Source organism: Natrix helvetica (assembly GCF_964273705.1).
Source record: "Natrix helvetica genome assembly, chromosome: 1".
Taxonomy (NCBI): Eukaryota; Metazoa; Chordata; class Lepidosauria; order Squamata; family Natricidae; genus Natrix; species Natrix helvetica.
In genome coordinates this window covers 75,897,548-75,915,806 of record NC_138548.1, presented here as the reverse complement: position 1 = coordinate 75,915,806, position 18,259 = coordinate 75,897,548, and the positions used below count along the sequence as shown (strand labels likewise).

General features: G+C 38.2%; 2 protein-coding genes across 3 annotated transcripts in view; both read left to right on the top strand.

Moving 5' to 3' along the window:
• The window catches only part of SMOC1 (SPARC related modular calcium binding 1), a 78,571-nt gene that overhangs the window by 54,447 nt on the left and 5,865 nt on the right, over positions 1 to 18,259 (top strand). For both annotated transcript variants that reach the window (XM_081937758.1, XM_081937759.1), the window contains exons 7-11: positions 394 to 474; positions 9,771 to 9,963; positions 12,058 to 12,140; positions 13,311 to 13,416; positions 17,690 to 17,937. In XM_081937758.1, coding sequence (XP_081793884.1) covers positions 394 to 474; positions 9,771 to 9,963; positions 12,058 to 12,140; positions 13,311 to 13,416; positions 17,690 to 17,937 — 711 coding nt within the window. The remainder of the gene's footprint in view (positions 1 to 393; positions 475 to 9,770; positions 9,964 to 12,057; positions 12,141 to 13,310; positions 13,417 to 17,689; positions 17,938 to 18,259) is intronic.
• The window catches only part of PLEKHD1 (pleckstrin homology and coiled-coil domain containing D1), a 283,969-nt gene that overhangs the window by 265,511 nt on the left and 199 nt on the right, over positions 1 to 18,259 (top strand). The gene's annotated exons all lie outside the window — the stretch shown is intronic.

The following is an 18,259-nucleotide window of genomic DNA, read 5'->3' as shown; positions in this document are numbered from 1 at the left end:
TACAGTATTAACATTCCTTCAAAGGGTGTCATTATGTCTGTATATAAGTAGTTGCCAAAAGTTATTTCCTAATTATTCAGAAATTCTCAAGGTTACTTCATACATGAAATGGCAGGCTTGCATTTGAAAATGGGACATTTTGGGAAAATTTGCACACAAACATTTGAAAAAAAAAAGTTTTTTACTCTCTGATTGTCATATGCACCTCCCTCCCACCCTTCCTACCTCTCTACCTGCCTATATATACCTATCTACATATATTGGTATTTTGTTTAATATGCTTTTAATGTGCACTGTGTTTTATTATGATTATCTCCTGGGTCTCATGGTACTTTTAACATAAATCATGATCTAATTTTTAAAGCAAATTATAAGGCTATCCTTGTGTTTCAGAAATTACAGCCCCTACCCTTTGGATTAAACACTTGGTCATCAAAGACTCCAAACTGAACAGCTCTAGTATGAAAAATTCAGGTAATGCTTTTTTTAAAAAAGAGATGTTCTTCATTTGCATACAAATGATGAATGCATAATTGCTAAATAAATACAATTTTATTGAAATTTGAAACAGAAAAAAAGTTTAATTTTTTTAAAAGTATAAGATGGGCTAAAGGTTTTAGCAGCAAGGTTATCATATGCAAATGGATGGAAAGATTTGGCATTACCCACAATGAAGGAGTGGTTGGTGAAGATGATGGAATTTGCGGAGATGGCTAAATTGTCTTTTTTAATAAGAGAAAAGACAATTGTCTAAATTTATTGGTCTAGCAATTTATTGGTCTAGCAATCACCTGATATTAGAATCACTGCTGATCTCCGCTCCTTCCGTAAGAAACTCAAGACCCACCTGTTCCAATTAGCTGGCCTGGCCCAATCACAATCATAATCATAATCATAACTTATTCCCCGACCCTCCTGGCCGGTATTTTAAATATTTTAAATTTTGGGGTATTTTAATTGGTTTTAATTATTAGCTTATTTCATGATCATTGTACAGACTGTTTGTTTAATTTGTTTTTCTGTGATTTTGTACTTTTGTTGTCTATAGTGTATTTTATTCCTGTCTGTACACCGCCCCGAGTCCCCTCGGGGAGAGGGGGCGGTTTATAAATCGAATAAATGAAATGAAAAATGAAATGATGACCTTATTGACATTTTGTATGAAGCAGAAAAAAATGAAGATTTTTATATTATAGATTATAGGATAGATTGTAGAAAGAAAAGAGTTATATAAATTTACTATAACTGCTATAAAGAAAATTGGAAGAATTTCTTTGTAGCTCTTTTCTTTCTTTTCTATATTTGTTTCACTTCCCCCCTTTTTACATTTAGCTTTCTCTTTTATTTATTTTTTAGTGCATGTTAGCTTTTATTAGTTTTTACCTTCCTTTTTAAAAAATTGGATCTAAACAGTCAAACAATGTACAACAAATTGTATGTGATGGTGGTAATTGAAGTGTATCTTTTCAGTGTAGATCTGGCACTCATGTTTAATGTGAGTCATTCTTGAGCATCCTATCTGGATAGTCAATATTTAGTATGAAAGGAAGCGTCTGCTAAATCTGGCGTAAGAACTTCAATTTCTTGTTTCGGATTGGATTTTAACATGTTTTCCATTTTATGGAATGTAGTTAGTTTATTAGTATAAGTTCTATTTTCTAAACTTGTTTGCCTCTTGCTACTCTGACATTGGAATTATACCTTCAAAGATAGACTTATTTTGCTGCATCTTAATGAACTGAAATAAATTTTAGTTGTAAAATAATGTGTTCTTAAGAGTTTTCTTAAAAGGATATTTCTTATAGAATAAAATATTAAATTATTTCCATTTATAAATTCCTATATCCTTGTTTGGAAGGGCATTCCAGAATCCAGTGGTGTGTGTGTGTATGTGTGTGTGTGTGTGTGTGCACGAACACACACACACACACACACACACACACACACACACATACACACACACACGAATTTGCACCACATAATTTAATGTTCTCATTTGTGGATATAGAACTACATTGGCTAGGAATCAGTGGAATTCATATCTGTCATAGATGGAGATAGTAATTTCTTGTGACTAATAGTGCAAGGATAAATAACAGATACCTGACCATTTACAGATTATTATTCCTTCACCTGGTAATTTCTTAACTCTCCTAGAATATATTATTTGGATTATATACAATACAATAGCAGAGTTGGAAGGGACCTTGGAGGTCTTCTAGTCCAACCCACTGCCTAGGCAGGAAACCTTATACTGTTTCAGACAAACGGCTATCCAACATCTTCTTAAAGACTTCCAGTGTTGGGGCATTCACAACTTCTGGAGGCAAGCTGTTCCACTGATTAATTGTTCTAACTGTCAGGAAATTTCTCCTCAGTTCTAAGTTGCTTCTCTCCTTGATTAGTTTCTACCCATTGCTTCTTGTTCTACCCTCAGGTGCCTTGGAAAATAGTTTGACTCCCTCTTCTTTATGGCAACCCCTGAGATATTGGAACACTGCTATCATGTCTCCCCTAGTCCTTCTTTTCATTAAACTAGACATACCCAGTTCCTGCAACCGTTCTTCGTATGTTTTAGTCTCCAGTCCCCTAATCATCTTTGTTGCTCTTCTCTGCACTCTTTCTAAAGTCTCCATCGTGGCGACCAAAACTGAATGCAGTATTCCAAGTGTGGCCTTACCAAGGCATTATAAAGTAGTATTAACACTTCATGTGATCTTGATTCTATACCTCTGTTGATGCAGCCTAGAACTGTGTTGCCTTTTTTGACAGCTGCTGCACACTGCTGGCTCATATTTAAATGGTTGTCCGCTAGGACTCCAAGATCCCTCTCACAGTTACTACTATTGAGCAAGGTACCACCTATATTGTACCTGTGCATTTTGTTTTTCTTGCCTAAACGTAGAACCTTACTCTTTTCACCATTGAATTTCATTTTATTAGACAGTGCCCAATGTTCAAGTTTGTCAAGATCCTTCTGTATCTTAAGCCTATCTTCTGGAGTGTTGGCTATTCCTGCCAGCTTGGTGTCATCTGCAAATTTGATGAGTTCCCCATTTATTCCCTCATCCAAATCATTGATGAAGATGTTGAAGAGTACTGGGCCTAAAACAGAGCCTTGGGGTACTCCACTGCATACTTCCCTCCATGTAGATGCAGTTCCATTGAGAACTACACGTTGAGTGCGGTTGGTCAGCCAGTTACGAATCCATCTGGTGGTGATGCTGTCTAACCCACATTCTTCTACTTTATCTAGTAGTAGGTTATGGTCTACCTTATCAAATGCCTTACTGAAGTCCAAGTAAACTATATTGACGGCATTCCTCTCGTTCACTAATTTTGTCACTTTGTCAAAGAACACAATAAGATTAGTCTAGCATGATCTGTTTTTGACAAACGCATGTTGGCTTTGTATAAGAAGTCATTATATAATGACTTCTTCTGTAAAAGCCTTGGGCTTTTTCCTTATTTTCTTTTATTGTGAAATTATTTGGGTTTGGTTAAAGACAGATTTCAACCATGTAGTCATTCTACACTCTTAACCTTTAAAGAAAACCACAGGATGATGTAATGATGAGATAAATGGAAATATAAACTGCTCTATGAAAGCCGGCAGTAGCAGTCAGGTAAATATGTTACAGTTGCTAATGATTTGTACATTACGTTATTTGAAAGGAAGACTGAGTAATCTATTAAGGTTAGAAGTTGGATATGGGTATATGTTTGCCTTTTTTAAAAAAAAAAATCATCCCAGCCTTGGCATTTATTTCTAAAACTGTGCTATTTGATCATGTTCTGCTCTGGCATTCAAAAATCATTTGGCTACCTTTTGTAAACTAAAAACATAAATCGTCAGACATGTATTTATCATGTGATCTAAGCATGGAAAATTCAAGAATTAATTGATGATAACAACAACAACAACAACAATAATAGTAATAAATGCTGAAGTTAAAAAGAAGGTTAGAAGTGAATAAATCATTTGACTAAACAAGATCTTAAAGTCCAAAGTCAAGTCAATTAATACCTGGGTAATTGCAGTCATTAGATACACAGCTGGAATAATAGACTAGACTCAAGTAGAACTAAAAGCCCTGGATAGGACCTGAAGACCTGAAAAATAATGCCAGTGAATTATGGCTTCTCACCAGAGGTGGGTTGCTGCTGGTTTGGTCCAGATTGACCAAACCGGTAGTAGCAGCGGTAGACGGCTCCGCCCACCCACCCGGCCGCTTCTGCGCATGCGCAGAAATGCACCCGAACCAGTAGCAACCCACCTCTGCTTCTTGCCAAGGAAAATATAGTGTGGAATGTTGCAAATACACCAGACAGTTGAAGAAGAAAGCAAAAAGGACATTGGAAGAATATTTGAAGATCAGTGAAGAAGATGCACTGAAATTAGTATACCAGGAAGACTTACTGAGTATTGGAGAGATCAAATTGGCCTTCAAGAATACCAAATGAAAAATAGAAAATAGATATGAGAAGGCAAAACATGACATAGCCAGTATATTAAAAAAAATAGGCAAAGCAGCTATAACAAGATCTGTCAATGGCTAAAAAACAGAAAATTGAAAAAAGAAACAGAAGAGCTGATTCTGCACAAGATCAAGCCTTAAGAACAAATGGATACAAAACCAGAATTGAGAAGACAGCCACAGACAGCAAATGCTGCCTCTGCAAAGAAGCTGAAAAATCACTGAACTACGTTATTAGCAAGGACTGACTACAAACAATGAACCGCACGACAAAGTAGCAACAATGGTGCACTCAGATTCAGCAAGAAATATCATTTGCATGCAAGCAAGAACTGGTAGGACAATAAAATAGAAGAAGTCATAGAAAATGCAGAAACTAAAACTTTCTGAGATTGTAGAATTCAAATTGAATTATATTTGTATTTCTGGGGTAAAATAATTACCATATGCATAATTTCACTGAAATGATTGCACTATACAGTAATTTGAATTGATTTCAGTTCGAAAGTACATGGAAGATTTTGGAGCAAATACTGGCATTTATGAACCACCCTTCAACAGTGCTGGGCTTCCAGATGCAACTTAAAATGCTGTGGCTAATCCATAAATCCTTTTATGGCTTGGTACCAAGGTGCCTGCAGGATTACATTCTTCCATGGGAAATGGCCTGGGATATTTGATTTAGGAAGGAAAAGGGGAATGGATTTCAGAGGTTCTATTACTCAGGGATAATGCTGATCTGGAATGGCCTCCCTATAGATACGAGTTGGCTTCTACTTTGAACTCTGGAAGTAACTCACAAGAAATTCTTTTGGTTGATGTTCGGACTACGAGGCCAACTTGGTTAAGTTTATGGATTAGTGGCTTATTTTGTTGTTTACAAAGTTTTGTATTTTGCAGGTGAAACTCGAAAAATTGGAATATCGTGCAAAAGTTCATTTATTTCAGTAATGCAACTTAAAAGGTGAAACTAATATATGAGATAGACTCATTACATACAAAGCAAGATAGTTCAAGCCGTGATTTGTCATCATTGTGATGATTATGGCTTACAGCTCATGAAAACCCCAAATCCACAATCTCAGAAAATTAGAATATTGTGAAAAGGTGCAATATTCTAGGCTCAAAGTGCCCCACTCTAATCAGCTAATTAAGCCATAACACCTGCAAAGGGTTCCTGAGCCTTTAAATGGTCTCTCAGTCTGGTTCAGTAGGAATCACAATCATGGGAAAGACTGCTGACCTGACAGTTGTGCAGAAAACCATCATTGACATCCTCCATAAGGAGGGAAAGCCCCAAACGGTAATTGCAAAAGAAGTTGGATGTTCCCAAACTGCTGTATCAAAGCACATTAATAGAAAGTTATGTGGAAGGGAAAAGTGTGGAAGAAAAAGGTGCACAAGCAGCAGGGATGACCGCAGCCTGGAGAGGATTGTCAGGAAAAGGCCATTCAAAAGTGTTGGGGACTTTCACAAGGAGTGGACTGAAGCTGGAGTCAGTGCATCAAGAGCCACCACACATAGACGGATCCTGGACATGGGCTTCAAATGTCGTATTCCTCTTGTAAAGCCGCTCCTGAACAACAAACGACGTCAGAAGCATCTTATCTGGGCTAAAGAAAAACAGACCTGGTCTGTTGCTCAGTGGTCCAAAGTCCTCTTTCCTGATGAGAGCAACTTTTGCATCTCATTTGGAAACCAAGTACCCAGAGTATGGAGGAAGAATGGAGAGGCACACACTGCAGGATGCTTGAAGTCCAGTATGATGTTTCCACAGTCTGTGTTGATTTGGGGAGCCATGTCATCTGCTGGTGTTGGTCCACTATGCTTCATTAAGTCCAGGATCAACGTAGCCATCTACCAGGAGATTTTGTAGCACTTCCTTCCACAGACGAGCTTTATGGGGATGCTGACTTCATTTTCCAGCAGGACTTGGCACCTGCCCGTGTGGGCCAAAAGCACCAAACCTGGTTCAACGACTATGGGATTACTGTGCTTGATTTGCCAGCAAATCGCCTGACCTGAACCCCATTGAGAGTCTATGCAGCATTGCCAAGAGAAAGATGAGAGACATGAGACCGAACAATGCAGAAAAGCTGAAGGCCGCTATTGAAGCATCCTGCTCTTCCACAACACCTCAGCAGTGCCACAGGCTGATAGCTTCCATGCCATGCCGCATTGGCTGTGCATAGCCTTTAGGAGGCTTTCAGAGTGTTCCTGGGGGCTGGGGAGGGCAGAAATGAGGGAAAAACGGGCTGTTTTTTTGCTCAATTGCTGCAAAATGGGAATTGCTGCAAAATGGGCCCAAACCAAGTACTGAGTACATATGCATGCTTATACTTTTCACAGGTCCGATATTGTTCTATGTACAATCCTTGTTTTATTGATCACATGTAATATTCTAATTTTCTGAGATGGTGGATTTGGAGTTTTCATGAGCTATACACCATAATCATCACAATTATGACAAATCACGGCTTGAACTATCTTGCTTTACATATAATGAGTCTTATCTCATATATTAGTTTCACCTTTTAAGTTGCATTATTGAAATAAATGAACTTTTGCATGATATTCTAATTTTTCGAGTTTCACCTGTATGTTGTATCCTTACTCGCATTGTGTACTTTTATTGTGCATCTCTGAACCTCCTGAGAGTTTGAACCTTTGAGATTGGAGTTTGGTTTAAATGAACACATGCATACATATAACCTGAGAAGGGTTTATGTAACATTGCATGGTTATATGCTGAGATGATTAGTATTTTTCTTCAAATATGATTTCAAAATGTTTTGCTGACAAGCCCTGTAATTTTGAATGCAGCTTGAATTCTTAAATATGAAGACATACCAAAGGCTTTACTCTTTAATCTACATGAGAAGTTTGTATTGCCAAGCTTACTATGTACTACTTTAGACTTACCTGTTATAGTATCTAGACCTTGTAGCTTGTCACTCTAAAACCAATATAGAGAATTGAATGCATATAGTCTGAAGATCTACTCTTTGCTGGAGAAAAGTAATTGAGCTATGCGCGATAATTACTTTTTAAGCTAGAACCAAGCAGTTTTAGCTGATTTTGGCTGTTTTCAGATGTTAAGCAGGTATTTGTACAGGTATTCCTCAACTTACAACAGTTCATTTCGTGACTGTTCAAAGTTACAATGGCACTGAAAAAGTGACTTAGGATTTCACACGTATGTCCATTGCAACATTCCCTTGGTCACATGATCAAAATTCAAATACTTGGCAACTGGTTCATATTTATGATGGTTGCAGTGTCCCTGTGTCATATGTTCAGCTTTTGCAACCTTCTGATAAGCAAAGTTAATGGGAAGCCAGATTTACTTAACCATGTTACTAACTTAACAACTTCAACGAATCACTTGGCACAAAAGGTCATAAAATGGGCTGAAATTCACTTAACAAATGTCTCATTTAGCAACATTAAATTTTGGGCTCAAATTCCAAGGCAGTGAACAGATTTAGAAGTGTAACATTGCCAAAAACTGCGCGGATGCACTCATCAAGTATCAGACTTAAGCCAAGGAGCTTTATCTTTAGCCCTTGAAAATGTGTGGAGATTGCAAAGAGTTTGAAAAAACTGTTGAAAAAGTGCCGAATCCTGAGGTTTATTTAAAATGTATAAGGCGTAAATAATAATGCTTTTATTGCTTTCCAATTAGTTTCCAAGTCCAATTTAAGGTCTGTTGCAATTATTCAAAGCACTAACACTGTAGAGATTGAGAAACCTATTTGAAATAGAATTTGGAGTGTAACCGAAGCAGCTTTTATTCTACAAACAAAATACAAGACAAGTCCTGACATCAGTGCTTTTATTTGAGTTGCTGTGACCTGTGTCCTTTCCATCTGTTTCTGCCAGAAAGAACAAGTCTTTTTTCTAATAGCTGAACATCTGCATTTGCTTCCTCCTTTTCTGTGTCCATCATTCACTTATCCATAGAATAACATGTCATTTATTTCTCGAGAAGAAAAACACAAGTTTGGAAATATCAGGATTTTATTTTGCTTGACCTGAGCACTCAAATTCCTCCAAAGAAGTCTGACCACCAAAGGGCTAGGCACTCCAGTAGATTAAATTGCTGGAAGTGTAAATTCTAAATCAATGTAAGTGTCATTTATTTGTCCCTATAAACATGTTATAGCTAACCGCTGAGAGTTGTAAATCATCCAGTGGCCAGATCTCAAAAGGCTCAGGAATCATTTGGAAAAGTTTTACTGGGAACACTGAAGTTGCAATGGCAATGGAAAAGAAAAGAAAAAGAATATTTTCTCCTTTGTCTTCATCATTGCTATAAAATAGAGTTTACCATGAATGCTCACCAGCAGAGTTCACACAGATTTTATCAGATTTTGATCAATTTTTCTTCCATCTGCATGTTATTTTCTCCCCAACTTGCTTCATTGCTTTATTTTATAAAAATATAAAATTCATTTCAACTTCATATTTGCCTATATCTAAACGATGGTCCTGTATTCACACATGTTCACACTTCCTTTTCACAAACAATGCATTCAGGATTCATACATCTAGAATTTTTTTTCCGTTCCAGTAGAGGATTTTCCATTTCCTTTTTCTACATTTCTTATTATCAAAAAAAAAAAAAAAAGAATAGAAACCCAAGCAATCCATTGAAGGGTTACTCAACTGCTTTCTCTCTGTTTGACTAAGTGAACAGCAGGGCTTCCTTTGAGAGAAACGATGGAAGTTGCAATCAAGGAGGTAGCAATTGAACAAGCTATAGGCCTGGTTCATTAAGTCTAAACCACTCTAATTGCATCATGATTTACGATAATGTGATATATGAACCAGGCGGGGGTTTGTTTTGTTTTGCTTTGTTTTTGAGGCGGAAAGCTGCTAAGATGGAAGCTCCTTTAAAACTTTCCGAATAGTGACGACCGTATTTTTCGGAGTATAAGACGCACCTTTTTCCCTCAAAAAAGAGGCTGAAAATCCAGGTGCATCTTATACACTGAATACAGCATTTTTTGCCTCCCAAAACCCCGCCCCCTTTGCAAAACTGGCTGTGCATAGCCTTTAGGAGGCTTTCAGAGAGTTCCTGGGGGCTGGGGAGGGCAGAAATGAGGGGAAAATGGGCTGGAGCACTCTGCAAGCCTCTTAAAGGCTATTCATGCCCTTTTTTTTTGACAAAAACTCGGGTCATTTTTGGGAGGTCTGCAGAGTGCAAAAACTTTTTTTTTAAATTTTCCTCTTCAAAATCTTGGTGCGTCTTACTCCAAAAAATATGGTAATTCATGATTTCTTTTTCAGAGAAAATTAATTCGTGTGACCAAGAAAGGCAGAGCGCACTTGAGGAAGCCAAGCAGAATCCACGTGAAGGAATTGTTATCCCTGAATGTGCCCCTGGAGGACTGTATAAACCAGTGCAGTGTCATCAGTCCACGGGCTACTGCTGGTGTGTTCTGGTAGACACTGGTCGCCCCCTACCTGGCACTTCCACCCGGTAAGAACAATTTGCTTCAATTTTTTTGGAATTGGGGGGCATGCATAAGCGTACCAGCTGTCCCCGTCTCTTGCTGTCCCCATTTATCTGTATTTACTTCCTTTGTTCATGTTTATGTTCATACTTATACTTGTTATCTTGTACATGTTTGGTAAACAAACAAACAAACAAAATAAATAAATACATTTCATCTTTATATTAAATCAGTCATAGCATGGAGGTGGAATGGAGCTGGAGGAAGCAGGATTTAGATAAAGAGGATTTAGATCAGGGATGGATAACCTTTTTCAACCTACAGTAGGTTGAAATGTAGCGTCCCTCTGTAAGTATGAAAAAGACAAATATTCACCATTGAATTTGTTTGTGTCTGAAATGCGTGTATCAATGCTTAATGTCATTAATGATTAAAGTGGAGAAAAAAATTGCTAGCTTAAAAATTATAACTACTTTGTTTAATTCCAGACAAGTGTCAATCTACAACATAAAATTTGTTAATGATTGTTTATATTTTATTAAACTTACAACTTTCTTCAAATTTCCTATTAATTGGGAAACAAATATTAGATTGCAGCCCTATACAATTCTTTTGAGTTTAGATGATCCAAACATGCAAATAACTGATTAACATATGTAACTGGACTTTTATTTTCCTGGGGTCTTTTGTTGCAATAATCTGGCCCATATTTACTGCATCCTAGTAAAGGAATCCTTTTAGAATAGAATAACAGAGTTGGAAGAGACATTGGAGGTCATCTAGTCCAATCTCCTGCTCAAGCAGGACACCCTACACCATTTCTGATAAGTGGCTGAAAACTTGGCACTAGTAATTGTGCAAACATTCTCCTCATCACTCCAACTGTCAACAAATACAGTGACAGATGGGTTCAAAAAGTGTAAAGTCCATTTCCTGGGGCAGTGCATCCTTATCCCAAACAGGCTTTCCTTCAATTTTCAGATGTACTTATTAAGAGAGTCTCCATCATATCTGAATTAAATTTCAACACGGTCTCCCTCATCTGGGTTCATTTAGGAAATGTCCAAATTCATCAGACATTTGGAGCATACTACTTTATCTGATGCTCTGTGTCAGTGATGGCTAACCTTTTTCAGACCGAGTGCACCCAAACCCCCAAAATGCAATGTGTGTGTGGCCCCTGTACATGTGCCCCCTGCATGCACGTGCATCCCCTCATGTGGCCCACCCCTATGTGTATGCATGCCTCACATGCCCCTCACACCCCACGCATGCACATGCAGCCACCCACACCCCCCATGCATGCACATGTTGCCCCCTGCACGTGCCCCGCTTCCTGCGCAGGCGCATCAGAGATCCAAAGACCAGCTGGCTGTCGGGAGGCACACGCGCATGCGCAGTGGAATTAAACTGGGCAATGGCTCATGTGCCATCAGAGAGGGTGCTGTGTGCCACCTCTGGCATGCATGCCATAGGTTCGCCATCATGGCTCTAGACCTCTTCTGAGGTCTACAGCATCCAGCAGTATAAATCTGATCAGAAAATGATCTCCATATGACAAGAGTTTCAGAAAGATTCATCCTTTTTGTTTCACAGGCTCCATCTGAATGCCAAGTCCTTTGGGTGCTCTACTGCCTGTGTGAGGCAAGATATCAGTTGGAACAAGTCCCAATTAGTTCAGGAAGAAAAAAATTTCTTTAATAGGGTAGACAGTACGGTAATGTTATTTTTCACTGTGATCATCCCAATGCAGTAACCAACAGTCAAAATATCAGCCTGGCAGCTTCTGGTCAATGAGAAGGAATTCTTCATAAAAGTCACACAGAGAAGAGTTGAATTTCAGGGACACTACTTATATTTAGTCTCTTCCAAATCCAACTCCTAGATTTGATTCCTTTTTACACTTTCAAAATCACAATCTGCATTTCCAAATGCCCATGGAATAAAATCGTGTGATATAGTATTGTTTTGAAAGGGATAATATAGAAAATAAAATAATTTTTTGAACTCCCTGGTCTGGTGTACCTTGGATTTCCACAGGGTTGGAGAATATGAAACTTATTGGCACACATGCTTTAAGAATGTGCTGTTTTTTTAAAAAAAATATTTCCATTCTTTAGATATGAGACCCCTGTATGTGAAAGCGATGCTCGATCCAGAAGCCCAGAAATTGATGATCCTTTCAAAGACCGAGAACTTCCAGGTAAAAATGAAAGAATAATAAGAGTGGTTAAGGATGGGCAGGCTCCCACCCATTGGTTGGATATAATTAGCCAGTGGATTATATAGAGAGTTTTGTTTTGATGTTAAATCTTTTATTTATATAATCACTTCGCATCATATAATGTCAATAATGGTGACGACACTGCCATAAAATGTATGGGAAGAGGTAATTCCCTTCCCCATTGCAATTAATTTGGGGTTGAACAGTTCCTTTTGCTGTCCTATTTCTAGTTCTTTCCCATCAATTTGGTTTGACTCATATTCAAGGAATCTTTGTACAAATGTTGAATTAAAAATGTGGAAGGTATTCATTATGGTTGAATAACTGTTCAGGATTTTCTCTAGCATGCGGAGTTGCTAATTTGCATTACTTCATTATTGGATTATGATCATGATGGAACTGAAACATCCTGGTTTTTTTCTGTACTGTATAATTTTGTAACCTGCTAATGACACTCCACATTTTGAACCTGTAGAAATTTCCAGTATAGCTATATGTTCCTGCCACTAGAAGCTTCATTGTGTGCACCTTATAATTACATTTAATTTAAAAATGAGATAATCGCATTATGATTTAAAACAGCTTTCCCCAACCAGTCAGCCTACAGTTCTATTGGGATTGTTACTATCCATGATGTTTGAGACTTCTGGCCTTCCCAAGACATTAGCAAAAGTCAATTTAAAATATTCGTAAGGACTGAAATCTATAAACTCCAATGATCGTGTGTGATTGATTTTCAGTGTCCATGAAACCCCCCTTGCTGTTTTCTTTTGCTATTATTTCTTTTTTATTCTTATTGACGGGTTTAATGTATATCAAGATGAAATATGCACAGTATGCATTTGTGCAAGTATGTTATAATTCCACTGGAACAACAAAAAGTGTTTTTCTTAGAGAAATCAATCTTTGCCTCCTCCTTATTGGGTATAGCTTCATGAAATGTACACTTACTGTGGAAGAAGAAAAAGTCTGCTGCTATTGAAAAGCCAGTTGAGATTTCAACCTACTGAAAACATCTCATCAGAACTGCCTGAAACATAGCATGGCATACAAATCCAAATAAACCTAAACATTATAGATATGGAAAAAAAAAAGAAACCTGTTTTGTCTTCTGTTTTTTTAAAAAAACTAAGTTGCTCTCCTTTCCAGGTTGCCCAGAAGGGAAAAAAGTAGAATTTATTACCAGTTTACTGGATGCGCTCACCACAGATATGGTACAGGCTATTAACTCAGCAGCACCTGCTGGAGGTGGAAGGTGAGTTTGGAAGCATTCAGGTGAAATAGAAATGAGATACCCCAAAACCGGTTTCGTGCCTGGACAATAACAAAATTGCAGGAGGATGATACAAAGTAGAAATCTATGCGGTATATACTGCCTTATGTAAATCAAAGAGGTTTCCTCATATACATATAGTCCTTGACTTATGATCACCAAAATTTATGGGACCATGACTTATGGGACCAAAATTTCCACTGTAACTTGTGGTGAAAAATTGAATCATCACCTAATGGGACCGGATCATTTTATGATTGAATTATCATCTTTGTAACTTGAATCACACAGTTGGAAACCAACAAAACAACATCACAAATTGCGATAATCTGACTATGGGATATTGTTTGCAAATGTGAACGGCTTGCCAAGTGTCAAAATTGTGATCACATAAACATGGGGGAAGGGCAATAGTCATAAATTTGATTTTAGGTCTTAATTGACTTTTTAGGAGGCTGTCATTAATTCGAAGCACTATTAAATAAATGATTGTAAGTTGAGGACTACCTGTATGTTTCCAAGTATCACTCCCCATTTTTATTATGAAAGGGATAAGCTCTTGCTTTTTGTGCTTGAGACACAAATAATTAAGGTTTGTACAATTCATATATAAAATGGGTCTCTTCTCTAAAAAGGAGAACGAGTGAACCTTCTTCCATTTTACCTCACAGTTCTTTCCTGCTAGGGTCGTGCCTGCTATTGAAACCAAGCAAAAGTAATGCAGTATTAAGAGTTCAGGAAAAGGAAGACTTCCTCCCCTCTCCCCTCAGTTTTTAACGGTTTCATGCTCCTGAACCTATATTTTATACTTATGTCCTTTAGTCTGAATCTCTGATAAACCATTTAAAATATGGATGTACGTCACTTATCTTTTGGGATTTTGGTTCTTCAGTAAAAAAAATCTGTTCTGTTCTCAGTTGGCTAGTCAATATAAGCTGGTTTATGCTTGCATAAGATATATGCCATACAGTTGCATCCACATGCTTGAATTAACACTAAGATACCTTCACACTTTCTTCACATTTATATAGGTTTTTATTTCTCTCACTGACTTTATCACTCTCTGTTTGGTATTCACAATTCTTAAATGTTCATGTATAAGCTATGCTTTTCCTACATTTTTCATTTATGTCTATTATTGTAGCATTACAAGAGAAAGAGGTAGAAATGTGGGAAAATAGAATTAGCACCAACAATATCTATTTCTTCTTCTCTTCCTTTGATTTTATTACTGATGAGGATACCAATTGAAAAGAAGCAGGAGGATAGCCCATCCCCCATGGTAAAATTTCCCCTATGGATCAAGACCGCTTTCCCCTAACCCCATTGGATCCTGGGGGACTGGGATCACTCTCAGTGGGGAAAAGCAGTTCTCTGAAGCTCTTGATAGCATTAAAGTGTGTGTTTGTGTGTGCGCGCACATAATATTTTAAATCTATACGTGGACTGATTATGTTTTTTTTTCAATTTTTCAATTTTATTAACAAACATGTAAAATGCACACACACAAAACTTAGACGTACAACACATTTGCACAATGCAATACAAACAGGAGCTTCCTGTTCTTTCTAATAGCAATTATCAATCGATACCGCTCACCTTATATTATTTCCCCTTCTATTGTATTTCATTTGGATTTCACCCCTCTTAACTCTCTTATTTTACTCATAACTATTATTTTTGAGTTTTGTTATATTCCTTCATTGATTCTTGTTTCTTCCCTCCATCCACCTATACCATTTATCCCATATCTGGTAGAATTCTGATTCTTCTTTTCCCTGAATTTCTTTAGTTAGTTTATCCATTTCAGCACAATCCATAACCTTTCTTATTATTTCATCTTCGCTTGAGAGTTAATTTGTTTTTCCATTTCTGGGCAAAGGCAATCCTTGCCGCCATAACTAGATGTAGTATTAAATACTGGATTTCTTTTTTGTAATTTGCAGACATTATTCCTAATAAGAAAATGTCAGGTTTCCCTTCTATTTTAACCCCTGTTATTGCCTCCAGCCAATTTTTGATCTTTTTCCAAAAAATTTTAGCCTCCTCACAAGTCCACCATAAATGGTAATATGTTCCGTGTATTGATTTGCATTTCCAACATTTTGGGGAGGTATTTGTTGAGATTTTAGCTAACCTTGTTGGTGCCAGGTGCCATCTATAAAACATTTTGTACTGGTTTTCCTGGTATGCAACTGATAATGTCATTTTTAAGTTTGTTCCCCAAAATTTTTCCCATTTGTCTAATTCAATATTATAGCCAAAGTTCTGTGCCCATTTTATCATTTGTTCTTTCACAATTTCCTCTTCCATTTTATACTTCAGGAGGAATTTATATATTCTCCCTATTATGTTTTATTCTAATCTTTGTTCGTGAACAATAATTACTAGACAGAGAAATGCTGTTTAGGTTCATGCATCTATTCCAGGGGTGTCCAAACCAGTGACGTGCGGTGAGGTTTATGACTGGTGAGGCACTGACACAGTGCTGGGTTTCAAATATTTTTAGACTTGTGGACTTCAACTCCCAGAATTCCACAGCCAGGCATGCTCAGTTCCAATTTAAAGCGACAGCATTTGTTTTTCTCCTTTGCTCCTTCTTTCTTTTTCTTTTTCTTCTCCTTCCCCTCCTTCCTCCCTCTCTCCCTTCCTCCCCCTCTCTCAAACACACACACACACACACACACACAGAAGTTGGATTGGACTATCTCTCCTACCCCTTCCCTCTCTCACTCACTCTCAAACAAACCCCCCCACACACAAAAGTTGGATTGGATATCTTTTCCAGTGGCTTGAAAGCAGCTCCTCTGCCACCACCACCCCCCCATTCCCCTGCTGCCTTTCCCAAACACCTCCACCATTGCAAATGCAGCCTGCTGTCTGGGTGGGAAACGCCTGGAACACAATAAAGCCCACCCACCACCTCCTGCTGGCAGGCTGGGGTGAGAGGAGAGGCAGAGAAGCCAGAGGGGAGCCGATCCGAGCCTTCCAAAAGAAAGAGACTGGGGGAAAGTGTGTGTACTACAGCATGGCTCTTTGCCTGGCTTACTGCCTCCTCCTGTGGTCTCCTCAGTGCTCGCTTGTGCTCTCCCTCCCCAAGTGTAGTTTGATTGCAGGTGGAGCCACGTTGGCTTTTCAAACTTGTAATCAGTGAAGCTGGGCTAGATTTTTATATAGTTTTATCCAGCTGTGGGTGTGAGAGAGAGAAATGAATGGGGGCCTGGGGAGGAAGTCACTACACTTGGGGAGGGAGAGCGAGCACCAGTGAGGTTAAGCAGAGTCATCCACGGTGAGGCAGCAACTAGCTCAGCTTTTTCCTTTTACTTTTTTTTATGATGAGAGTGGTGAGGCTGTGCCTCACCTGCCTCAACTGACTGCACGTCACTGGCCCAAACTTGGGAACTTTAAGACTTGTGGACTTCAACTCCCAGAATTGGCTGGGGAATTCTGGGAGTTAAAGTCCACAAGTCTTAAAGTTCCCAAGTTTCGACACCCCTGATCTATTCTATTTGAAATCTTGCTGGATCTGAATTTTACAGCCTGTAAGTGAAACAATTCTGGTGTGCTAGTTTTTCTTTCTTTCTACATTTGGGTTACATTGAACCACGATGTTAACCTTCAATTAATTTGGCAGAAGATAAGATCACAAATGATGCTGATTAACACAAACTTTGTGTGCTTATGTGTGCAAATCTCTTTCTGTTCCACTGTTTTCTGGCATGGCCTTCTTTTATTGCTTACCACTCACAAAACACATGAACAGTTTTTCACAGGAGTTCACTCAACAACTTGCTGCCTCTTGAAATTCCCATCAGATACTTTAAGATCTGTGTTTAGACCAAAGACATCTTTGTATCCAACATTTTTAAATGATTGCAGAGGAAGTATTCTCACAGATAATTGAAAGATGATAATGGAGTTCCACTTTCTTTCCATTTTCTTTCACTTCAGAACATTTAAAACACTTTCATGTACTTTATCTCAGAAGTGTGTTTATATCTGTGTGTGTATATTTGGTTGATTGAATTAGGAGCTGCGTAAATTTGTATCTTTTTCAATCTTTTGTGATCATGCAAGGCTTCTCTAAACACTTTTGGGAAAAAAGGTCCTATTGTCCCTAGAAGCAAACATCTGTCAGTGTTGATTATAAGGATAGGAGTATATTAAGGATCTGACTAGATTCTGTTTGCGTTTCCATTTTATATGAGTGTGAGAGAAAAACATCTAGCCTGATAACTATTATGCATCTTCCAAGGTTCTCTGAGCCTGATCCCAGTCATACCCTGGAAGAGCGGGTGGTACATTGGTACTTCAGTCAGCTGGACAACAATAACAGCAGCGACATCAACAAAAGGGAGATGAAACCCTTCAAGCGCTACGTGAAGAAGAAAGCCAAGCCCAAGAAATGTACACGACGCTTCACTGACTACTGTGATCTCAACAAAGACAAGTCCATCTCACTTCAGGAATTGAAAGGCTGTTTGGGGGTCAGGAAGGAAGAAGGTTGGTGTGTTTTTTTATTGATTAAGCTGAACTAACAACTGGCTTTAGAATTCAGCCTGTTTTGCTTTATTGTCCAAGTCATTTTGTTTTGGTGGGATTGTGGCTTTTGGGGGGGTGGGGGTGAAGGGAAGGGAGGATACATAAGGGACAGTTGTTTCAAGAAGAAAGGGCCAAGGAGCTGGTAATCTTGGTCATTTGGAGACAAGTACTACTTCTTCAGTTAAGTACATATTTTCCTTGAAATAGTTCCATTAAAAATGTTATTTACCTCATAATGTCTTTCAAGAGAGGCAGTTTGGTGTAGTGATTAAAGCATCAGGCT